General features: G+C 37.4%; 1 protein-coding gene and 3 non-coding genes across 4 annotated transcripts; all 4 read left to right on the forward strand.

The window, feature by feature from the left end:
- Window positions 1-13,914: 13,914 nt before the first annotated feature.
- Window positions 13,915-13,986, forward strand: Trnah-gug. Its single transcript has one exon. It is a non-coding gene; the product is annotated as a tRNA-His (tRNA).
- A 2,071-nt stretch (window positions 13,987-16,057) lies between these two features.
- Window positions 16,058-16,129, forward strand: Trnah-gug. Its single transcript has one exon. It is a non-coding gene; the product is annotated as a tRNA-His (tRNA).
- Window positions 16,130-16,876: 747 nt separating this feature from the next.
- Trnah-gug lies at window positions 16,877-16,948 on the forward strand. Its single transcript has one exon. It is a non-coding gene; the product is annotated as a tRNA-His (tRNA).
- Window positions 16,949-22,292: 5,344 nt separating this feature from the next.
- On the forward strand, window positions 22,293-25,252 carry LOC110462507. The gene is made up of 3 exons (XM_021516478.1): window positions 22,293-22,731; window positions 23,246-23,409; window positions 24,503-25,252. The coding sequence occupies exons 1-3, from the start codon at window positions 22,406-22,408 to the stop codon at window positions 24,937-24,939; spliced, it is 927 nt and encodes a 308-aa protein (XP_021372153.1). The 5' UTR covers window positions 22,293-22,405; the 3' UTR covers window positions 24,940-25,252.
- The last annotated feature ends 1,313 nt before the right edge of the window (window positions 25,253-26,565 follow it).

A 26,565-nucleotide genomic window follows, 5' to 3' on the forward strand; every position in this document is an offset into this window, starting at 1 on the left:
TTTACTTTTTTAACAAACATGTGAATAGCGAAGATAAAATCAGATAAAATGGTTCATTTTAAAAGTATTCGCATTGTATGTGTAGATAATTAAAAATAATAAAAGGGGGTTAAAATAATAAAAGAGATAACGAATAGATGATATGGAATATGCGATATATATATAACGTCAAAAAGGATAAGGTGGGTTAAAAGACATCAGAGTCTATAAAATAGACCGATGTCTTTCAAATAGTTAAATAATGCCTTCGAATCCACGGATGATAGCAAATAAACGAGTAGATAGTGAACGAATGAAGAAGTAACACGCAAGAAGTAACGCGTGTCGACCACTAGCCCTCCACCACTGGGTCGTGGATCGAGGCCTACGCAGGGCAGTCGGCAAGTACACTCCGCAGGGCAGTCGGCATGTACACACCGCAGGGCAGTCGGCAAGTACACTCCGCAGGGCAGTCGGCATGTACACACCGCAGGGGAGTCGGCAAGTACACACCGCAGGACAGTCGGCAAGTACACTCCGCAGGGCAGTCGGCATGTACACACCGCAGGGCAGTCGGCATGTACACACCGCAGGGCAGTCGGCAAGTACACTCCGCAGGGCAGTCGGCAAGTACACACCGCAGGGCAGTCGGCATGTACACACCGCAAGGCAGTCGGCAAGTACACATCGCAGGGCAGTCGACAAGTACACTCCACAGGGCAGTCTGCCGCAGGTCCGTGGCTTTTTCTCCATGTAATCCGGTTTTCCTCCACCACCAAAACCCGTCACGTCTGTGTATGTACCACACTCAAACCAAACTATTGTGAAGGGGACCAAATATGAGTCGCCTTTTTGAGCATGCAGTTTAATACAGCAGGCGATTTTTGCATGGGATCTGATACATTTGCTAAAAAGAAGCAGTCAATATAGGCAACAAACATATTTCGCTTTTGAGAGGTTCTAACAATAGAAGTAATTCAATCTAACGTCGTATTCACCGATATGTGTTTGTCACCATAAAAACTGCACGTATACACAACGCGTTAAAGTGCACGTACTAGCAGCACCATGCTTGTCCAATGAATGGACTACAATATAAAATCGATATTTTAGTTTTCATAAGTTCACAACATGATTTATTTAACAAACAATCAAACAGTCATATATCCCTGCTACTTAATAATAAAACATGTTTTAAATTCAAAATCGTTACTCTTTGTTGCAAAATGATAAAATATTAAAAATCAATGCTTTTAGTTTCCTGCCATTGTGATCCTCTTTGTGCTAAAGGCTATTGAATAGCTGACGTAATGCATATGGGTGCTGTCACTCCCTCTAGATAATGCCTGTCTGCTCAATGGCCGTGTATTTATGAACAGTGCAACATATTGATTTTTTTCATTGAAAGTTCACGTGAAATTTTCTAATATGATCAAATTAATTACGGGAAAAATTTGTCGTATCGTGTTTTTTGTTATCTGAATGGGATCGTTTTAATAGCCTAGCATGTATTTGTTTTTATCTTGTCCAATTAGCTAAAATGTAGTCTTCATGTTAGTATTCAAAACTTGACAAATATCTAGTTAACAAATATGTTTCGATGATTGTCCAACATATACAATTTTAGATTCTATATAGATTTCCATATTTTCCAATATATACTCCATATTTTGGATATTATTAATTTAATAGGGTTTTAAACAAATGGGTCTAGAATCTGAAACAATCGTGTCAAATAGTCCGGAATCTTTACATATTATCCAAACTGAATATTGTGTCACCCCTGTAAAATACTAGCCGCTTCCTACCGACTTGGCTTTGGAGAATTTATCTTTAGCTCTTTCGCTAGAGGGTTAGACTCAGGTCCTGGGTTCGACCCATACCGGAGGCATTGACAAAATAATGACCTCTGTTAAAATTGGAGCAAGGAAAACAATAGCCATCATTCCAACGGTACCAAGCATTTTCTATTTATTTACCAGAAATATGAATTTTGATGATACTGGAATACTACCTTGTGTAGCACATACAACTGTTCGACTGTTTATGCAGGTCTAAAGAATATATATTTTAAGAAACATTAAACTACATTGTATTTAATAGTTTGGCTGTTATATTACGTACAGTAATAACACAACTGATGCCAATAAAACTTACCTTAACGCTGCGTCCACAAACATTGCTCACTCTGGGACGGGCCCGAGGTCTCCCCGTGTATAGAAAGTACCATCAAATTACCAATATTTAAACCAGTAAGCGTACAGTCAAATGTATCCTTATAAAAATCTCAGGAATGAGTCCACGTGAAGTCCTTTTTTTTGTATCTGCTTTTTAGTACCTCATTGTTAAATATTTGTATCGAAAGTTCTTTCCGATTTTGTTCTTGTGTGCTGACGCCGTGGTATATGTATGTTGCCTTTTATATTGTACTTTGCCGTCAACGGTACCAACTTTTATATTGTCGTTCAAGACATACGTATTGAGTTTACAGTCGCTGAACCCACACTGAGTTTGTTGTCAAAAGTTCCACTGACGTTGAGTTAGCAGTCGAAAGCTTACTAAGTCATCGATGCTTAACAGTCAATACATCTGAGCGGCAACAGTGTATTCTACTGATAGAAAACTGCTCAACAGGATTGATTTCCAATGAAAAATAATCTATAGTTCCCCGATAACACCAACAAGAAACAATCCCGGACGATACTGTTACAACACTAAGGATTGTCACTAGAACGTCTCAGGCGCGCTCGGAACTTCATAAACCAACAGCCGTTTACATGAAACGCTCACACTCAGCAGTACAGAGCGTTTAAAACCAATAGTGAGGCGCCAACAGTTGACATAGAAACCAGGCAATAATTCCATAACATCAAAACTCCGCAACTTTGAAACAATTTCATATTTCCGGCGGAAGCCAGTAGTTAATACTAAGTTACAAATATGAAATACGAATCTTTCCGTCCGGAGAACGATCTTCCTGTGTCTCGATAGCCTCTGCTGCTGCCGACTAACACAGCCTGGTAATGAAAGCTTACGCTTTGCAGCAGAATATAAAACATTTCGTCTCACAAAGACGAATTATTAAGCATTGAGGTTCAAAACAAGTCTATATTGTTTCGTTTATACCTTTAATTTGGGCCAACGTGAATAACACTGTTGAATATCCATTATACCGGTCTATTTGTGCGTATTGTATAACGAGAAAAACGGCAAGCTTAGCCTATTGAATTTAATAAATACAGTAGAAGATCTTTATAGAACAAATTTTCATTAAATATGAAAAGGTTTCTCTAACATGAAAGGGACGCAATTGTGCTCGCTTACAATACAGCTACCTCTGTACATACAAATAGCGAGTGGGCACTGTACTGTACACTATTAGGGCCGTGTAATCAACACAAATTAATCACTTCCAAATCCATAAGCTTCACATGGAAAGAAGTGAACCGTCCATAGGATCATTCTGGGTTGTACAATACACTAGGAATTTATTTTGTATCCGAAAAGAAATGCAATACAAGGCATAGAAATTCTGCTTAATGATACAAACAATGCGTTTTAACCGTCCAAATCTAGCCTTTGTGATACTGGTCAAAATGGCCGGCTTTCACCAGTACTTCACCGTTTATATAGAAAAGCAGATTGGATTATATCAGACCTACCAAGTAAACAGCTTCCCTTCTCTATTATATACCATTGTATAGGCTGACAAACGTCATATGAGATTGTATACAAGTGTGTATGCCTACATTGAAAACTGCCCTATTTAATTCTTTAGTAAAACAACAATACACCCTTTTGAACTGATAGTGATGAATTTGAAAGAATCAACGTATCGTTGGTTAGTTTATGCTATTGAATACTCAATTCTAAACTTTGTGAAAGGACAGAGTTCTATATACTGCATACAAATGTACAAAACTAACCATAGAATGACATCAAAGGCGACTCGTCTAAAATTAGACGCGAATTTCAAAAGTACTGTGGAAGCATCAATACTCTGAAAACGAGGCTTGTCATCCACGTTCAGGCACGCTAATACCGATTAACGCGGGAATCTCCTCGTTGCCTCAACCTTCATAAACTGATCAACTTATCTATCAAAGATTTCGATTACCAGTAACCCATGTCCGGAAGGCAACGCTTCTTGACAAATGAAATAAAATGTATCATTTCAAAGAAAAGGAATTCATTTTAAAAATAAGCAGGTTCGAAAAGTGAATTTTAAAGAATTAATCAATCAGAATTCATTCAAACGTAATTCAGTTCAATTTACCAGTCACATCTATCAAATTGATATTTCAATTTCTGTTCAAGTTGGACTCAATGAAACTACCAAATCCTTTTTGTTTCATTTGCCCATATAATTAACCAGATTAGCATGGCCTGTGCATAGGATTACATGTTTTCAGATTTTGCAAGAACTATTAAAAAACACACAATTAAACGTGATATTAACAATCTGTTTTGTATTTTATTACAATTGACGTAATTATATAATATCAGAATATTCCCGTATTGATAGTTACATTACGCCATAGTATACTTGCACAAGCTCCAGCATCAGCGGCAACTATGCATAGTTTCACAAGTTTTAATTATTGAAAAGCACATGTTAATTAAAATATAAGGATTTTTTCTTGATTAGGTCGATTGCATTCGGGTGATGAATTGAGTTTATCTTGAGACAAATTCAACATAAACTGCTTCGCATTCAATTAAATATGTCTCAAGACCTATTTGATTCCTCGTCCTATGAAATCGACCAGAGGAAGACTCAATACTTAATTAAAAGTACTTCTTTTCAAAATACAAGTGTCCATCAAGCCAGTTTCTATAGTGAATGAAGTAGATTATTTTTCCGTTTGCATGCATTTTTGCTTGTTTTCGCCCGACCACACGTCAGCAAACGTCACGTCATCCTCGATATCTACCTAGGGTTACGCTCACCTCCGTTCTCTGAGGTTCTCCGTGTAACCCCTGAATATTCGAATATACGTCACGTGCATACAGGAAATGGATCAGTGGCGACGGCGATTAGCTTCATTGAATGACATTTACTTACAAACAGCATTAATGTCCGACAAACGAATAATGGTATGATGTAACGAAGGTGGTATATTGAACGGGCAATTCAACATCCGAGACTGGCTAAATGCCTTAGTGCAAGTATCCTCTGATACATTTTCCGAATTGATGACTAGCAGACAGAACAAGAATTGCATGTCAGAGGCAAGAATTTCATGATCTAATAAAGGTAACAGGGTATACATAAATGTTTGTTTCCGGGTGCAGAGGATAGAGGGCTGATATACAATGTAGACATCTCCAATCAGTGAAAAACAGATAAAAGTTTTAATCTTCTGTACAGCGTGATTGAACATTTATCTCTAAATCCATCAAATATGTAACAAACAAAACAACGAGCCCCTGTAGAACAGATCAGAATTTTTCAAAGCTTATCTTGGGTAGACAGACGCCGGGTTATCTCCCTTTATAGAACACGTCACTGGGTGATTCTTCTCCTTCCAAATCCGCGGACATTCCTTCCCTGGTGGCTACACAGCTGTCAAGAGGCCTATTCATCGTCGTGTATTGCAAGTTTTTCTTTTCGAATCAGGATCATGAAAAGAAAAGGCGTCATCCCACTATCTCGACTGGTTGTTTGAGCCCGAATAGACAATCTCATAATTAAACGTTGAAAATTTATTAATCCGATAAACGCAATTGTGCAGAGCGGAGAGTCGCGATGACGACTGAATGAGTTACAATGGGACCCGATCATCTATCTCCAATGCTTGTATAGTTTCCGTATTAAACTAAGGCCCATAAATCATGTCGGTTCCTATTCTATGTAAGACGTAAAGGCCTTACGACAGTACAGCATGAATAGTATCATCTAGCGCTTTGCATGAAATACAATTTCGTTTCAAAAGAATCTAAGTAATGTTACGGGGGTTCGGTGAGCGCGATACGGGGAATTCAGGGAAAAGCTTTTGTCGGAGGCTATGGATGTAGAGAAAATCTTTTGTAAGCCTACACATAGATCAAAATCTCTTCCCTTTTGTAAAGATTTGCAATTAAGAGTTAAATTAATACTATTAGGGAAATGATCGTCTGATTCGGTGCCTGAAAGTGACGATTATGAGGCCCGGTACGGGGTTGCCTCATAAGCGTCGAGAAAGAGGCTCTTTAAGGGATTACGGATTAACAAGTTTAGTTTAAAATTCGAATGTGTTCATGATTTGAATTCAAATTCAAGTATTTTATAAAGAATTGACAACAATAGCCAGAGTATGTATAAACTATAATAGAAATTCATGCGTACTGACAGGTGATTTTTTATTTTTCTATTTTTGTATATCAAATACACTTCACCAATGCCCTTTGCAACTCCATGTAATCTTTTTACTTACAAAGGTAGCCGTGCGTGCAGGGAACCGGTCTTGGCGCGTGCCAGTGTCTCTCACGGCCATTTGTGGAGTATTAAGAATAGTTATCTGATGTCAGTGTCATAATTAGACTCCTTTGACTGGTCACACTCTCTAGAGGCCCTCCATGACCCCGAACTCTAATTACACTACCACAATTACCATATTTCACAAAAATAACCATGGGACTACTTTCATTCGTCCAAGTCACGCAAACGCTTGACGTCCACATATGTTGGCGTAACGCGTGGTCAATTGTGTTTTGTTAACGAGATTAAATTGGGTGAATGCAAGTAACGGATTTAAAGCATCTGTTTTGAATATCTGACAAAATGTGAACTATTTATTGTCTGAAAATTGATTAATTTTGTGTTTGCATTTGTGTGTTTCTTGCCCAACTGCCCAGCAACACATGTCTGGTCAAGCTGAATTTACTGTGTACGTACGCACTATGGTATAACAACAAAATAAATGTTTTCAGTCATTGATCGATTGACTCCAAAACACATGCATCTGTATACAAATCTTAACGGGTATAAGCCATCCACACGATTAGATAAGACCATAGTGAACATCAGATATGTATGGCTTCAGTATCATAGGAATGTAATTGAAAGTTATTCTGTATACATTTTAAACAATGTTTATTATGTAATCTAAGGGTGAGATATTGTTTGACAAATTATACCAATTTGTTATGTTAATTGATTTTGTGAGTTCATGTGATACCAGCCAATTCGTTATAAGGTATAAAATACTCTCATACTTTTGTCAGCAGTATAAATTAAGTTCAGACTACACAGATCGGCAGTAAAAGGAATTATACTCTACTTCAAAACTTGTTTAACATGTGAACCAGATATTAGGGTTCACTCATACCTGAAAAACACCTAAAAACTACAATAATTAATATTAAATTCCGCTAACGAGGATGTGTATCAGTAACACAGGCTGACGTCAACCTGGTTATGTCTCATTAACCCAGTCTAACGTTACCTGGTAACCAGGATGTGTCTCGTTATCCGTACCTGACATTACCTGGTTACTTGGTAACCAGGATGTGTCTTGTCAACCCAGACTGACATTACCTGGTAACCAGGATGTGTCTCGTTATCCCAACCTGACATTACCTGGTTACTTGGTAACGAGGATGTGTCTCGTCAACCCCGACTGACATTACCTCGTGACCAGGATGTGTCTTGTCAACCCAGGCTGACATTACCTGGTAACCAGGACGTGTCTCGTCAACCCAGACCGACATTACCTGGTTACTTGGTAGCCAGGATGTGTCTTGTCAACCCAGGCTGACATTACCTGGTTACTTGGTTACCAGGATGTGTCTTGTCAACCCCGACTGACATTACCTCGTGACCAGGATGTGTCTTGTCAACCCCGACTGACATTACCTCGTGACCAGGATGTGTCTTGTCAACCCAGACTGACATTACCTGGTAACGAGGATGTGTCTCGTTATTCCAGCCTGACATCACCTCGTTACTTGGTAACGATGACGTGTCTCGTCAACCCAGCATGACATTACCTGGTTACTTGGTAATGAGGATGTGTCTCGTCAACCCAGACTGACATTACCTGGTAACGAGGATGTGTCTCGTTATCCCAGCCTGACATTATCTGGTTACTTGGTAACGAGGATGTGTCTCGTCAACACAGACTGACATTACCTGGTTACTTGGTTACCAGGATGTGTCTTGTCAACCCCGACTGACATTACCTGGTAACGAGGATGTGTGTCGTTATCCCAGCCTGACAGTATCTGGTTACTTGGTAACCAGGAAGTGTCTCGTCAACCCAGACTGACATTACCTGGTTACTTGGTAACGAGGAAGTGTCTCGTCAACCCAGACTGACATTACCTGGTTACTTGGTAACCAGGATGTGTCTTGTGAACCCAGACTGACATTACCTGGTTACTTGGTAACGAGGATGTGTCTCGTCAACCCAGACTGACATTACCTGGTAACAAGGATGTGTCTCAGATTCAGATTCAGATTGTTTTATTCCTTGTGTAACACACAATTGACAAAATTTACAATGATACATGTATACAATAATAGTTATTAATCGTGCAGTACTTCAAAATGACATATAATAAGAGAGACAGCATTTTACACTGAAATACACCAACATCGTAAGGTTCCGATACAGTGAAATCATAACAATAGTATAACTATCAATGACGTACGTTACAGGTAATGATAACTGGATTAATATAGTTACATACATTGTATCGCACATATGTCACGAATAAATACTCTCTAGTAGAACAGTAAAAATACAATAAAATAGGCTGCCATAGTGTAGTAAACACAATGTTACACCTGACGTTAGTGACAGTGATATTAACCTCCAGATTACAATATAGAAATACTCGTCGATGATTCGACGTTGTTAATTATGATTAATTTACCATATATTTTATATCACATAGGAAAGGCAATAAACGGGCACAATAATCTTTTTTTAACACAATACACATGATACAAATATCTTATTAAATATGGTATACTGAAATGAACATTTACAGGAAAAATGAGATAAAATATTATACAGTGCTATTACGACGTTTTAAACTTAAAAACAGAATTTTTCCTAATTTATTCAATTCCTTAATGTTTTGAGTAGTAAATAACTGAAACAATTTGAAAACACTTGGTCGTTTGTAATAAAAAGGCTTAATAAACTCGCGCCTTAAGTCGTTATAAAAGTGACACTTTAATATAAAATGAAATTCGTCTTCAATATCATAAGAGTTACATAAGTTACAGAATCTTTGTTCTCTAGGAAGGTTTCTATATCTTCCCTGTTCAATATTTAAATTATGAGAGCTAAGTCTAAAGCGAGCTTAAGCCTTTTTATATGAATTATTAATTGGTTTTATTAAATATGATTGAAAAGAAAAATTACCTATTAGATGTTGATAAAGGAATCCTTTCGGAGTTGTTTGGATATTAGTTAATATTTCCTGCCGGTAAAAGTCAAAAAGTCTTTGCTCAATGATTGTATAGATATTTCTATCATTGCTAACATTTTCCCAAAGGTAAGTTAAACCTAATTTGTTGAGTTCAGTGCGGATATCAAGAATCTAATTATCATTCGACAAATTCTTTCCTCGTAACATGTTTTTAAAATGAAATTATTCGAAATTTTTAATTTTAACAAATATTTAAAAAAAACACGGTTTTCTACATACAGACAATGGTAATCTTCCTAACTCACAATAAACTAAATTATTACACGTACTCTTCTTGACTCCGGGTAGCCTTTTACAAAAATGTATGTGTATCTTTTCAACATCAAGAGCTTTATGAAAACCCCATACTTCTGCACTGTAACTTAAGACGCTATTAATATATATATAAGTGTCGAATACACTCGTTAATCCGGACTGGCATTACCTGGAAACGAGGATATGTCTCGTTAATCCAGACTGACATTACCTGGTAACGAGGAATTGTCTCGTTAACCCAGACTGACATTACATATTACCTGGTAACGAGGATGTGTCTTGTTTACCTAGACTGACATAACCTGGTAACAATGAGGTGTCTGGTTAACCGAGACTGGCGTTACCTTGTAACGAGAATGTGTCGCATTAACTCAGTTTTACTTAACCTGGTAACAATGAGGTGTCTCGTTAACCGAGACTGACATTAAATATTACCTGGTAACGAGGATGTGTCTTGTTTACCTAGACATAACCTGGTAACAATGAGGTGTCTCGTTAACCGAGACTGGCGTTACCTTGTAACGAGAATGTGTCGCATTAACCCAGTTTACTTGGTAACGAGGATGTGTCTCCTTAAACGAGACTGACGTTACATGGCAACGAGGAGGTGTCTCGTTAAACGAGACTGACAATACATGGCAACGAGGACGTGTCTCGTTAACCGACACTGACGTTACCTTGTAATGAGAATGGGTCTCATTAACCAAGTCGTACTTTACCTGGTAACGACGAGGTGTCTCGTTAAACGAGACTGGCGTTACTTTGTAACGAGAATGTGTCTCATTAACCAAGTCTTACTTTACCTGGTAACGACGAGGTGTCTCGTTAACCGAGACTGACAATACATGGCAACGAGGATGTGTCTCGTTAACCGAGACTGACGTTACCTGGTTATAAGGGAGGATTAATTATTCCAGCTGTAACCATAATTTTTACTTTATAATATAGGAGTAAGGTGTATTCTCTCCTTTCTCAAATCTCCAATTTGTCGTTTACAATACGTTCGTCACACCGCATTCGTAACATCTCATTCGTCACCGTAACCCCCGGCCATACAAGCGAAGCTGGTTTATTCTCCAGCATGAAAATAAGAAAAGATGTCGGGAAATAACGATAACTGCATCAAAACCTCTGGAAAACAAATTGAAAGGGATTTTTCGTTGATGTCCTCTGGCATTAAAATATCATACCGTTCGATACCCGCCCTTTTCATGTCCTTTCCACGAGCATGGATGATACCAGTGTCGTGTAAAATGTCCACGAATTGTTTCTGCTGCCAGTTTCTACCATTGTCTCGTTTTCTAAAACGCTCTCTATTTGCGGAAATGAAATTTTCGACGCCGAAAATGGCGGATCTAAACATCTAGAAAAGCAAAGAAAACCGATGAAAAGACATTGTTTACTTTCAATAACTGGAGTCCCTGGCTCAGCTGTCGATGGCGGGAAACCAATGCTAGGTGTTCACTTAGGCGCCATATTGCAATGGCTTGAAATTAATTTGGACTTAGAGGGATGAAAGGCAGCCTAACAACTTCACTTCAAGCGAATAATGGCGAGGATCGACCTTGCCTGAACAAAGCTGTTTTCAAAAGGCCCCAAGTTGAAGCACGGATGATTCTAAGGTAGGAATCCTATAAAGCCGTACCGAATATTTGGTCGTTAGATCGATACCGAACTGAAATGGAGGGCAAACGGGCTGATCCTCGGCACAACTCGACGACACTCGCATTGGTCTCTGGCTGGACACTCGCATTGGTCTATAACTGGACACTCGCATTGGTGTCTCTGACTGGACACACGCGTCGGTGTCTCTAACTGGACACTCGCATTGGTCTATAACTGGACACTCGCATTGGTCTCTAACTTGACACTCGCATTGGTCTCTAGCTGGACACTCGCATTGGTCTCTAACTGGACACTCGCATTGGTCTCTAGCTGGACACTCGCATTGGTCTCTAACTGGACACTCGCATTGGTGTCTTACTTGACACTCGCATTGGTCTCAGGCTGGACCCTAGCATTGGTCTATAACTGGACACTCGCATTGATCTCTGACTGGACACTCGCATTAGTTTATCACTGGACACTCGCATTGTTCTCTGACTGGACAATCGTATTTGTGTCTAACTTGACACTCGCATTGATCTCTGACTGGACACTCGCATTGATCTCTGACTGGACACTCGCATTTATCCCTGACTGGACACTCGCATTGATCTCTGACTGGACAATCGTATTTGTGCCTAATTGAAAATTTGCAATTACCCCTGGGTTGGTTTATAAGGAAGTGGTCGGGAGGAATGGGGATTGAGGGAGTTGTTTTAAATAAGGGGGCAAGAGAGAAAAAGCATATCATATGATTTTGGAAAAGCATCAGCCTCCATAATTATATTTATTTATCGTTAGTTCGCATATTTGATTTGTCAGCATTCTTTTACCAACATTAATGATGAACGATTGTTTAATTTAAAAATATTTAAATGTAACCTCAAAATTTTAACATGTCACGTTCAAAAGTGAACATAACGTAAATGAGCCAGGTCAACTAAAGTTTGGAAAATGTGTTTTCTCAAGTAAAAAGAACCAATCCTCTGATAGTTAACATTTGATTTATCATAGTTATCTCCCCTAGTTATATATCACTCTGTCAGTGCATCAATAATCTGGCCTGGGATCGTGGTCGAGTCCGAGGTCGGGGCTCGGGGCGCGGGGAGCATGTTGTACATGTAGCCTGGCCGGCGTGGCGAGGTCACGGATGGGGGAGGCTGGGGACATATAAACATGACAGATTGTGAAACATTAGGGACAGATTTATAATTTATTTTGTCCCATATTTGTAGTAATTTATCATTTATGCATCAAGGCCTGAAGGCATTTTAAAATTAATTTTAATCAAAGTATTAATAAGAAAAGTTGATGTTGAGGCCCCCAAAGAATGGAAGTAAAATGGGGTTCGTCCCTGGTCAGCATCACAAACATACAAATATATCTTGCTTAGTTGCTAGGCTGATCACATATGTGGGGAAGATAATATGATAAGTATTATGTATGTCTTTAAAATCCAAATTTATGTTAGACTGCATAAGGAGATTACGGTCAGGGGTACCATAAAGTTATGAACCTTAAGTATTGTCGCTATCATTATCACTTTTATGAAAGTCGGCCTTTCCTACTGAAATAGTATTCCATATAAATCACGTCTTGTGAAATATATCAATAGTTGTCCGAAATTTGTCTTAAAAACCGTTTATCTTCCTTATCGATCCTACATTTGACCACGGAACTAAGTCCGTGATTTGACAGGGGCCGGAGAATGTGTTACAGGTATAGCTGATGCAGTCGTACCCACAGGGGCCTGAGAATGTGTTACAGGTATAGCTGATGCAGTCGTGACCACGGGGGCCTGAGAATGTGTTACAGGTATAGCTGATGCAGTCGTACCCACGGGGGCCTGAGAATGTGTTACAGGTATAGCTGATGCAGTCGTACCCACAGGGGCCTGAGAATGTGTTACAGGTATAGCTGGACCTAAGCTAAGCTGGTCAGTGTCACTTTATACGTGTTAGGGGTTAAGATCGAATTTCGGCACCCCAATGACTCCATCGTATATCATCATTAGGGTGACATTTTCACCGAAAGTTGTTTTAAACACCTAAAACGTATAAAACTGCTTTAAACATCTTAATTTAGGTCAAAATATGCTTAACAAATGCTCACGCCCTTGTGGTCGTACCCTTCACCCGGGGAAGTTACGCGAGACAGAACTGTACTGTAGTGTTTGAAGGCAAAGTGAAAGTACGTATGGCAGTATGGGGGCGATACAAATGCGTCACTTGCTCTACTATTACTGGCAATTTTTTTATTGTATGGGTTTATACACACAAACATACTGAATGTATTAAAGCACTGTACTATTTTTATGTTACTTGGGTCCCGAGCCTATTCCAATCTAGACCACCAGCCTATCGTAGCATAACATAGCCATGTTGTTCTATAAATAGATACCAAGGCGACAGCGAATCATGGTCTGTGTGTATTGATCTACATGCGGTTACAGTTTGAATTATATGCTTGCTTTGTGATCGATATCACTATAGTAGACACATGAAAGTTTTAACTTAAAAGAAGGCAAAACGTATAATATTCGTTCTCAATATTTCTCGTTTTCGTATATATATAATGAGTCACGTGGTATTACTATCCGGTGGTTTAGTTACAAATAGTTTTTATTCTGCCATAGTGATATCCGCCAATACAGCCGTGATCGTATAGTGGTTAGTACTTCGCGTTGTGGCCGCGACAACCCAGGTTCGAATCCTGGTCACGGCAGAACAGCTGTGTCAGTCGCTGTTACGGCACGGTGGATTATTTTTTGAATTTTAATTCTAATATTTTACTTAGCGGTTTTTTTCCTCGAATAATTAATCAAAATATTTCCACAAGGTATGAAAATATTTTAAAAAAGTAAATAATTTAACCATTGATAACAAACAATATTAACCACAGAATCTTATCGGCGTTTTCCCTAGGACAAGACGAATGGTATATGAAGTTCCATTTATACCTAGTAGATATAAAAACTATCTTAGGATGACGGATTTTTTTTTTAAGTAATATTTTTTTATACACCATAATGTTTAGCATTTTCAATGTAATGTTTACTTTCTTTTTTATTGAATTACAAATTAAAACTCTAATAATTCAACATGTTATGAGACCAAATCTTATCAACCGTATACATTCTACACCGAGTGTCCATATCAGACAAGTACTTTGCGTTACACATACATGATATTTGCCCTTTGTATATATTTCATCGTAATAATATTTTGTCTTTATTAATATGAAATGCATTGTATTTTTCATATCATCGCGGAGGAACTAAATAAAGATAATGATATGACAGATAAAATATTAATTTGTAACTCAAGGAAGATATTTGTATTTCTGTAACTCAAGGAAGATATTTGTATTTCTGTAACTCAAGGAAGGGATTGTGTTTCAATAAATGGTAACAAAATACTTGAATAACAATACCCAATGAGCTTTTCCTAAGTTCAGTAAGATTAGATTATTTCAATAACTCCGTTTTTTTGGTCAAAATAAACAAGAATTGTAACATTTCCTGAAGTCGTAAATAAAATTAGAAATAACATATCTAGACACTAATTATAGAGTCTGAAATCGAAATTTTACGTATAAATGATGATTAAATCTGTATATATATAAAAAAAAAACACACACACACACAAAAAATAAGAGTTTCTTCGACTTCCCTAGCGCTTTCTCCTCTTTAGAGGTCCATCAGGGAATACATATACCTAATTAAGAAAAACCGGAATGAGATGTGACATCCGTTTGCATTTTTATCTTTGTTCTTTCTTTTATAAAAAATGCAAATAAACAAATGTGCATCCTATTCTTCGGAAACTAATACTTAACTCACTAAAATACATATTCGCCCATTTCAGGTAGTCTCGTTCAACCAGACGCTTGATCACTTGTAATTCATGAGTCGTCTGGTCATACACAGTACTTTAAAATTACCATCACCAGAGGGCAGTGTTTTTACTTTCGTTTCCGGACGTTATGTCAACGCCATTAAACGTTGCTATGAATAATGAAATTAATGAAAAAAAATACATGCATTACTGAAGTACCCGTGTATTCACTTTTATCGAGAATAATGTAAGAAAATTTGTCAAATCTCCAGAATAATGCCATATATTTCCATTGAATAAATCATAACTAAGCACAAAGCCATCAAATTCAAGGCTGACTGAAGTTGGAAAAAAGCATGCAAAGCAAGTGAGATTTTACCTGTACCCCATTCAAAACACCTTCAAGTTCTCACTCAGGTAATCTGGCTTGACTTGTATCAGGGACAGTATATTATTGCCCTACCAATGGCATGAGGTATATAGTTTTTGTTTAGGAGAACTAAAATGTATAAAGTGCTATATTCACAGCCATTGTACGTCCATGCTTGTATCAATAGCCTTGTTAGCTTCATGAATTATTGTAAAATATCCAATGAAAATACATGAAATCATTCTTTTTGAAGCATTTTCTTACATTTTTCTCGTTAATAGTGAAAACATGGATACTTCAGGAATGCATATACGGGTAATTTTTTAATGAATTAAAATATTCCATGTAATTTTGGGCCACTCAAATTCTGACTTCAAAAGTTAAAAAGGGTGTGCCAACCTTTGACCAATGAAAAAAATTACCAGAATCTCGGTAAGCCTCGTTATGATGTCACAAAACGAAAGCACTGGGTTTGACCAGACTCTCTATTCGGCGTAACTTGCGCAGGCAACAAGAGTCTGGTTGAACGAGACTACAGGCTGAATTAACAGTCTATATTTAGAACCCCCCTGTTACATCCGCCAATACAGCCGTGATCGTATAGTGGTTAGTACTTCGCGTTGTGGCCGCGACAACCCAGGTTCGAATCCTGGTCACGGCAGAACAGCTGTGTCAGTCGCTGTTACGGCACGGTGGATTATTTTTTATTTTAATTCTAATATTTTACTTTAAGTTACGTAGCGTTTAATTTTTTTCCTCGTATAATTAATCAAAATATTTCCTCAATTTATAAAAATATTTAACAGATGTAAATAAATTAACCAAGCCATTGATAACAATATTAACCACAGAATGTTATCGGGGTTACTTAGGACAAGACGAATGGTATATGAAGTTCCATTTACACCTAGTAGATATAAAAACTATCTTAGGATGACGGATTTTTTTTTTAATTAATATTTTTTTTATACACCATAATGTTTATCATTATCAATGTAATGTTTTCTTTTTCTTTATTGAATTACAAAAATAAAACTCTAATAATTCAACATCTTATTAGACCAAATGTCTTATCAAACGTATACATTCTACACCGAGTGTCCATATCAGACAAGTACTTTGCGTTACACATACATAATATTTGCCCTTTGTATATATTTCATCGTAATAATATTTTGTCTTAATTACTATGAAATGTATTGTATTTTTCATCTTTGATCTTTCCTTTGTAAAAAAAGCAAATAAAAAATCATTTTTGTCCAATATATGTAGAAAGAAAAAAATTTGCATCCTATTCTTGGGAAACTAATACTTAACTCACTGAAATACATCTATTTCAAATATTCCCCAATTTGGGGCTGAGCTAACAGTCTATATATAGAACGCACCTGTTACATCCGCCAATACAGCCGTGATCGTATAGTGGTTAGTACTTCGCGTTGTGGCCGCGACAACCCAGGTTCGAATACTGGTCACGGCAGAACAACTGTGTCAGTCGCTGTAACGGCACGGCGGATTATTTATTTTTTACTTTATGGATTTAGGGAATGAATTGAAATTGGTTGCTACAAATTAATAAATAACACACAGAAAATATGGGCTCATGTTTATATAACAAAATAAACGCTTTCATTGGAAGATCTACTTGTCTGTAGCTAATCATCTTGAGTTATCTTTTTCTTAAATAATAAACAAACTCAAGCTGTCTGTTATCACAGCTGTCTGTTATCACACTCCATGGTGTAATGTAAGAGGCAACTAATGTGGGAACCCCCTGAAGATTTGCTTGTGCCCTCTACTCAAAAGTGATCATATTACACAAGCCACAACCACTGCAACATCTGGGATCTTTAAAAATTCTCTCATATCAAGGATCCCCTTCACACTACCAAAAACTCTAATTACACGTTAGAAACTGCTTTTCTCATGTCTATAGCTTTGATATATCATATATGGTTAACGCTGAGATATGTTCGTTCTCCATGTGTGATGTTTTTAATTGGATGGTGTTACGCTTTGTCTAGTGCAACGTGTGTGATTTATACAGTTTACCTGTTGTTTACAGTTAAAATGATACATATTTTTTTTTTAAATGTTTTACTGCGCGTAAGGGTTACGACAACCCAGATTCGAATGCTGATTATGACATCGAGAGGTAATCTTGATAGACGTGGATCGGTATCTACTACATGATACAAAACAACATGATCAAACTTTCAAATGGAACAGTTACAAAAACAGCTGATTTTGAATGGTATTGAACAACACTGTTGAACAATAGAAATTGATTATCTGGTAATTTCACGGTTCGTTACACATTGACAGTTATGTGACGTTAGATTGATCTATGACAACAGCGGGAACTATATCATAAACTCACCGTGAAAATATAACTATTTCGAATGATGATTTTTAACCTGAATAATGAAAACGTTATGAATCCAGCGACATCGCTCTACAATTAAACAGAGAGGAACCATGTGTCCCGTCTGCGTTATTTGAACGTGGTCAGAATAGTACATGCGCACGCAATATCGTCATCCGTAATTTCGATTTATTCTTGAGCGCCGATTGACACGCATGTATACTTCCGACACAATAACGAGTTCCTATTCAAATCCCATCCGCCAAAACAGAATTGTGCATTCAAACTTCAATGGTCCTTTATTTTGACGAACAATGAATTCATATTAACGTCTATGGCTGGTAACGATATTAAGTCTAATAAAACTGCAAACAATAGTTTAATACTAGGATAATACAATGCACGTTTTAAGCACCGCCGACAATCTAAACGGTACTCGGTACGCTGATGTCGATTTTACCATTATCCTGAAATCCAGCGTAAAATGAATACCTTTTGTAATAACGTTCTATACAAGATGTATTGAATTAAATAATGATAATGACAGGAAAATCAAACATTATCTACACATGGACGGAGGAACGGTCGCTCCTGAATAACACGCGTAAATTATGTACAGTTCGTCATACAGCTAAAGGCATGTAAGAGAGAACACAAGATCAAAATAAAGCGAAAATAAAGCGAACAGCAGAATTCACACGAAGACGTTGATTGGTTTCCTCAAGGAGGTCATTTTAAATACTGAGTAATTTCAATGAAATATCCTAACCTGGACACGGTAGCGTGATACCACACCAGGCCACGTGATACTGACCACAAGATGACCACAAGATGACCAGTCCTTACCGACACCCATCCAAAGCTAAATTAACTTCAACAAAGTGCTGGTTTGTCTACTCGTGGTCTGGGGCCGGAATCCAGGCATTTCTTCGCTTTGGCGAACGGTCAACACCAAAGTCAAAAGCGAGGTAAAAGCAGGTAGTCAGAGAAAAAGAGCGAGAAAAATCTCCAATATTGCAATGGGTGCATGCAGCACTTATTTTTGCCGCTTTCGTGTTATCAAATAGAAGTTGCAAAAGAAAATCCCTTATTCCACTGGGCTTTTGTTTATTACCTTACCGTGCTCAGTGACCTCTCGTTCGTAGGCTTGTCGGTCTGTTTGAAGCGTGACGTCACTTGGAACCACTTGATACGTGACGTCATTAACATATAATGACAACACATTCATCCACCTTTCGCTGGATTGGCTCTTGTGTATTGCCTGCTAAATATTTCTCTTTCACTCTTTAATGAATTTATTTCTCTGTCACGTCTAGTGTATGATTTCTCTGTCATTCTCGAAGGTTTGACAGATGATAAGCGGAAAGAAACAGTTGAACTAAATTATGACATCACAACCAGCTTTCGACGGGAGGGATAGATTGATAATCAGGATAAAAAACATGTATTATAAGTTCTGATAAAAACGTTTTTCAAATATCGAATATTGTATCATTTATAGGATGGGAGATATAGAATCATCCCTTTCGTATCCCCATATTACTGCATGAACTGTAACTTTGTATTGTAAACTGTTTTATTATGATAAATCATTAGCGAAATGAAAACTATACCTTGCGGGACTTTTATGATTTAAAAAAACCAACATGAAATCAAAAAAGTGTTCTGATTTTGAAAATTCGGGAGGGCCAGAGCAGGATTCGTACCCTGGACCTAGAATTTTAATAATTTCCCTCAAAACAACTGAGTTACCAGGCGAACGGAAGTGCTCTGGCACAATTGCGCTACAATCGGAAACTGTCAGCACTTTCCGTAAACAAGAAAATACTCGGTTCCCGATTGAAGTGCGTGCAGTGGTACTGGACTCCTTAAGTTAATGGTACGCTGAATAAATTTCAACCCTCAGGGTGATATTCTGGAATGTATCATCCGGTGAGTTTCATCACATACCGTAGTTTATCACCCGCTCCGTTACATATCCCCACAAACCTCAAACAAATCATTTATATTTTTATGAATTCACTCACATTGCATAAATAATAACGATTAAGTTACCTTAGCAAAATATACGTGGAAATTTGGTGTTTTGATTAAAACATCTAAAGGACTTACCAATGTTATCTTGAACCAATATCGTGTCTGGAGCAGTCATCTGGTCTTCTGAAACGGAACTTGCTCGGTCTACAACCTATCTGTATTATATATACTATATATATATGTCGGTTACGCCAGTCACAACTGCACATCATATCAGGTGAAAGAAGGATTTTTTTCTTAGAAATGTCACCAACGGTAGGTGTATTATCAGCTGATCACACTTTCTGAGGCATTGATTCGTCAAAATTCCATACCATTATCCGAGTTTTTACACATTCCATTTCAGAAGTGTTGATTCGCAAACATACTTCCGAGTTGTGTCACAACTTTCTCGGTGTTTGTGACAGACAATTTTAGAAATGTTGATCGTCACGATACTTCCTACCTGTGCAAAAATGTTTAAGACTACACCTTATGAAGTGTTGATTCGTCAGGATGCTTACGAGATGTGTCACAAACGTCCAATAGTGTTGATTCGTCAACATTTTTTTTACGTTTCGACAAAGTATGCCCTCTGTGACCCTTTGTGAAGGTAATTGATTGATTTGTGAGCGAAAGAATATAACAATTGTTTATTCGATCTAACTTCCAATGTATCGTTAAAACAAGCCATTGATAGAAATATCTACACAGAAAGGGAAACAATCGTATTTACCTAGCACAGAATCGGCTTTTACAATATCTGAATTGGTCATATAAGCATATGAGTGGGGAAACAAAATGGAATAAAGCATGTTTTATAAAAAGAACAAATACCCAATTTAATTACTGTAACAAAGCGATGAACGGTGTTTTATGAGGCCCTGTAGCTAACAATGGATCAGCTCTCTCCACATCCGTTTAATGACTGTTCCGGGAATTTTTCATCTTTTGTTTTGTCATCGGTTACTGAGTTTAAAAGTTGATCGGAGACTTGGGTATAAGTCTGGCTTTTCATACTGAGATATGAAGCGACACTTGATTGTGGACAGGTATTGAGGGATCGCGCCCGAAAGCCTTTGAGCGGGCGTTTTTATGGACGGTATTGTACATATTGTATAGGCTTCTTGTCAGCTCTGCTGCCATGCATAAACCCAGCATTGTGTCTGTGATGAAAAGTCCGCAACAACAACACAAAAGATATCGACAAAAATGGTCATAATTACTTCCACTATCAAACGAAGAGTAGAGAATACTGTAATCAATCATATTACCGGCAGAAAATCCTGTTTCTAGACGTGCACGGCTGTACCGCTACTATCAGATATTTGGGATTCAAATTGTCATGGCTGTCACAATATATCGGAGAACCGGTATATCGCAATACACAAGCATATCGTATCGTTTCGCGATTCTGAAATTAAATATCGCTGTATCGCAATATCTTTTTCAAGAGCTTATTTTAATGTATCTGATTGGTGTTTTTACTTTGCAAATTACTTCACATTCTAACAGATATACCAATAAATTTAACAGGCTATCACTATTGGCAGGTATCTGTCGAAATTTCATATTCGAAGGTTTGTTTAATGAAAACCTTAAGCCCGTTTAATCTACATGATATATCAGTTTAAAAATATTCTGGCAACAATTTCTATTAAAATTGGACACCTTTTCTCTTTGACGATATATGTCTTGATTCGTGTATCGCAATGCATTCCTTCTGTATCGCAATATATTGTGATACACCCCAGGCATAATGGGACACCTCTAGTACTGATCTATTGAAGCTTCATCAAAATCATCCTGTATGAACGTTATTTGGAAATTGATCGTATCGGTTTATTTGTTTGTAAATGAACATTAAATAAGTTTAAACGTATGTGTATGTAGAAATAAAGTCACATTCCAAATTCAACGGGGTTCAAATAAGATATAGCTGAGAATACTAGAAGTTATTTAAAATTGAAAAGGTTTAGACAAATTCAAAACACATTATCTGTAAAAGATTTTAGGGGCATTCACTACAGTAAGTTTTAACTTTATAGTGTTTCAGCGTGAATTCCTGAAGTTAAGTGTGGTGGTGACAATGATTGCATTTTTTTTTTTAATTTTAGAAACGTCAACATTATCACAAATTAATGAAAAATAATTCCCAGTGGTTGTTCTATTTTTACAATTGTTTTTATTCGTCTTGTAAAAAATCAAAAGTTGAAATTTCAAACATGTTACACAGACACTGGTCAAATTGGCAGACCTTTACGAGGACATTAAGGCTGCTATGGGAATCGGAACATTTGAGTCTAATGAAAAGGAACTTTATGTCCTGTATCAGAAAAACAATCTCTAAAGATACGACAAGAAACGCGCATGCTAGAAATTAGAATTGAATAACGGAAAGGTCGTCATATCTCTGAATGCACATTTTTGATGACGTCATAATCACCGGAAGTACTATTGTGCATTACGTCACTTGGCATCGAGTAGCTTGAAAAACTTGACGACAGGTCAACAATGTAAATATTTTGCCTGAAAGATGAAGTGTCAAAACGCTCCATGAGGATTCATGTTTACTTTATCAGTGGAACAATTGCTGTAGTCGTTGTCTCCCTTGGGACGATGTCCTTCATACGGAAGATCCTTCGACGGCATTCGAACCGAGTAACCAATGGAGAAAGGAGTGTTGAAGAACTGAGTGCCGAATCACTTACTCGGAATGAATCAGTTGATACGGTTTCCACAGAGGCAGCGAGGACGGAGTCTGCGCACACTGTTTCTACCCAAGACGAATCTTGTCATGATACGTCATCAGAAATCACACATCGGAATGACGATTGCAGACGCAAAAGACGAAAACTGGCTTCTCTTTTGAGAAGAAAGGGGTAAGTTTTATCTTTCAGTAGATTTCCTGTATTCAGTGCATTTAACAGACTTTTCCCCTTTCATTTAAGATAATATCGTTTAAAACATTCTAGTTGATTTGAAATTGTAGTAATTTTTAAATGTAAAATTTTAAAATAAAAATTGAAATGGAATTTTGTAGGGGAGATAAGCGTTTGAAGTGCTGAAACTCTCTTAGGTTCAGTGTCCAGGTGCATCATCCTCCTTGAAATGTGGGAGGGGGTGAAGAAAGAATGTAGTTTTTGAAGTAACAATAACTATTTGGACTTTACAGTATGTATCGCTTTAAAACAATGTACAATGTATTATCCTGTTCGTTGGATGTAAAACATGTTAATGTATTATAAATAAGATATTTTTAACTTGAACTATTTAGCTATTGTTTCGATTGGGTTAATCATGCTATTAACAGTTTAATCGATCCGAGTCATCAACCAGAAATCGACTGTTAAAGTCAATATAAACGAGTCTAACTATCATTTCATTTTTTTTCAGCAAGAAGGAGGTAAAGCTGGACCGTAGACAGGTCGAGATCCTCCAATTTGACGAAGAAATTAAGGAGGTCATGCGCATGCTCAAACACATAGAAGTAAAGGAAATTGCTCTGGACGAGGAAATTCATTTCAAGAAATTAGAGCTGATATCTGTGTTTCCTCTTGGTAAGAATCGCTGCTTCGTTTGTACTTCACCAGACCATCAACTATCAGAGTATTCGCTTACTATCGTAACAGGAAAGGAATTGCACGGCCAGACTGGGATTCGAGCCGGGGACCCCCCAAACTCTAGACAGACGCTCTATCATTTGAGCTTCTTGGTCAACGACGATCAACCCAGTCCACTTTCGCTACATTATACTCTCCTTTTTCTAAGTTTTCGCCCCAAAGTCATTCCTTTTTAACATCACATAGTCGGATATGCCCTTGCAAAGCATTTACCAAGTAATTGAAACCATGGTTGGTCAAAGACACAGATTGTGTAATAGAAGCGGGAAAATTCACGGCCAGACCGGGATTCGATCCCGGGACCCTTCGAACTCTAGACGGACACTCTACCAAGTTCACCGACGATCGACCCAGTCCAGTTCCGTTACACTATCAAATGACATTATATTCCAATCACACGAACAATTCAAAACCCAACATCGTAATACGACATTGTACGTCATTAAATAAAGAAAATGCGACACTTAAAGAAAGCTTTCGTCCTAAAATAAAGGATAAAAATTATCTGAGGCTGAAACGGTTATGTTAAGTTTATGTATTTCGTTGCGGGGAGAAGAAAGTGAAGTTTGTCAGAAATCATTTTATTTTCGAACTATGAAATCAATAGTTTCTTCATTACTAAATCATTTTTTCCCATCTAACCTCTTACGATCCTTCGTTAATTTAAGTTTGTATATATATGGTATATAACTTTTAAGGAATTTTAATAAGTTGCGCTCAATCCTTCTGTATAAACTTGCGTTAATATATATTTAAGTACATGTAACTTTATATAAGTTTTCGTAATTTGTTTCCGGGTCCTTTTTCATCTGTATTCAAATTGTGTTGTCACCCTGGTAAAATACTAGCCGCTTCCTACTTAAGCTCATTCTGTAGAGCGTAAGACTTGTAAACCAGAGGTCCCGGTTTTGACTCCTAGCGGAGACTTTGAAAAGAAATAATGACCTCTTTTACAGTAGATATGTATTTTGCTCCGAAGGAACGAACAAAATGTTTATACTAAAATTTTACATGTAAACCTCCATTTCAGTGACAGAGGATGCCAGGAAGGAGATACGACGGAAGGAGACAATCTACCACAAGCGATACTCGAACATCAAGACTACAACGGACGCCAAGAACTTACTGAGAACGATCAGGACAAAAAAACATATCCTCGATCAGCTTGAACTTCTCACATACCGGAAATACGTCAGTATCCAACACGATGTAGAGGCTAAAGACACGCCTGCACTTCCGCCGCTCAATCCATGTCGACAGAACTTTGATTACATTTTCAACACTATAAGAGACAGATATGCTCTGCAGCAGCAGCCAGGTCGCGACCTGTACGCTGATATCGGCATGTCAAGGGATGATTTCCCTTCAATACCGGATTCCCGTCCCTCCGCCACCTACACCCATAACGACACTCTACAACTGCGCATGGGTCCGACACAGGCTACGGCGCACGAGTCCATAGTGTGAATATGGAACTGAACAACGGAACCTTTCGATTTCTTGTTCTTGTCTCAATCACGTTGAAATATTTACAAGAACCTAACTGTCCTTGTCCAGCGATACACTGTTTCTATCAGAGTGATGTAATTACCCTTTACATCTACGACTCTACGTCCGCGCATTAAATGAGTGCTTTCTGATTGGTTAGAAAAACACAAGTGTGTCGTCTTGCTTTTATCACAAACATTCCTTATTTGGTAGAGATGATACAAAGATTTTATAAACTTTGATATTTTTTGCAAATACCGGGAACTTTTCAGTTCGCCATGACAAGGGGATTCCCATACAAAAAATTCCGTATTGCACATGTGCAATACAGAACGTTGTATTTCATGGTCTGAAAATTGCTTGTAATACTATAACAAGTTTCAACAGGTATGTGATAAATCATAAGAGTATATGACTTTCAAAACATACTTTACATGAAAGACATATACATACTTTGACTTAACATTAAACGAACATCTACCAGGGCCACGTTTTCAGACCACGGTAGAGCCTAACATCAATTATACGGGGAAAAATAATTTAAGTTCAACAAATTTGAAATTCAAAACATTTTTGTTGTAAATTTAAAATGATCACCTCGAGAGAGAAAAAATGAATTCGTCATTTTAATTATGTAGACCAGTATGGATGTGAACAAATGAAAAAATGAGTGATTTCCTCGTTAGTTTTTTCAAATATCTGTTCTTTCGTTTGACACCTACCATTTGATTCAGATTCTGTATTAGCCGAGAGCCATACGACTCATAGGCGCAACAATAATACATATAGCATACAAGTATACAAGTCTAAACACACACACACACACACACACACACACACACACATACACACACACACATACACACACACACACACACACACACACCGCACCACCACCCCACACACACACGCACCCCCTCACCCCCACCCTCACACCTCACACACCAACCCCCACACACACACATACACACACACACAAATCTGCTTACATTACATTATAATACAATTGTACATGCAAACATAATAAGTAATACTTAAATACTAAATTACTAAAGACTAAAGACTTTACTTAAATACTAAATACTTGAACACATTAAAGGTTTTCACGTTTCCTCGTAGCATAGTATAGGTATTTCCCAGTGTTACATAATTCTTTGACATTATTTACACTCAAAAGTTTTATGAATTTGAACACACTTGGATTTCTGTAAGTAAAATTCTTTTATATATCTTTCCCTCAACTCTTTATAAAATGAACACTTCATGTGAAATGAAACTCATCCTCTACATCACCGTCAGTACATCTGTTACACAATCTATTTTCTCTACCAATATTTCTACGACGTCCAGTTTCTATATTAAGATTATGCGCAGATAATCTAAACCTCGTAATCATACGTTTATATTTTTCTTCAATAAGCTTACATAAATAAAATTGTATACCAAAATTATCGGTAAGATGTTGGTACAAAAATCCTTTAGATGAGTTTTTAATTCTACTAAGCATATCTTGTTTATTTACGTCTAATAATCTTTTTTGTATTACTTTATATGCAGCAGATACAGGTAAATCATTTCCAAATAAATACCCAAGACCTAGAACCG

The sequence above is a fragment of the Mizuhopecten yessoensis genome, unplaced genomic scaffold, assembly GCF_002113885.1.
Source record: "Mizuhopecten yessoensis strain PY_sf001 unplaced genomic scaffold, ASM211388v2 scaffold10797, whole genome shotgun sequence".
Classification (NCBI taxonomy): domain Eukaryota; kingdom Metazoa; phylum Mollusca; class Bivalvia; order Pectinida; family Pectinidae; genus Mizuhopecten; species Mizuhopecten yessoensis.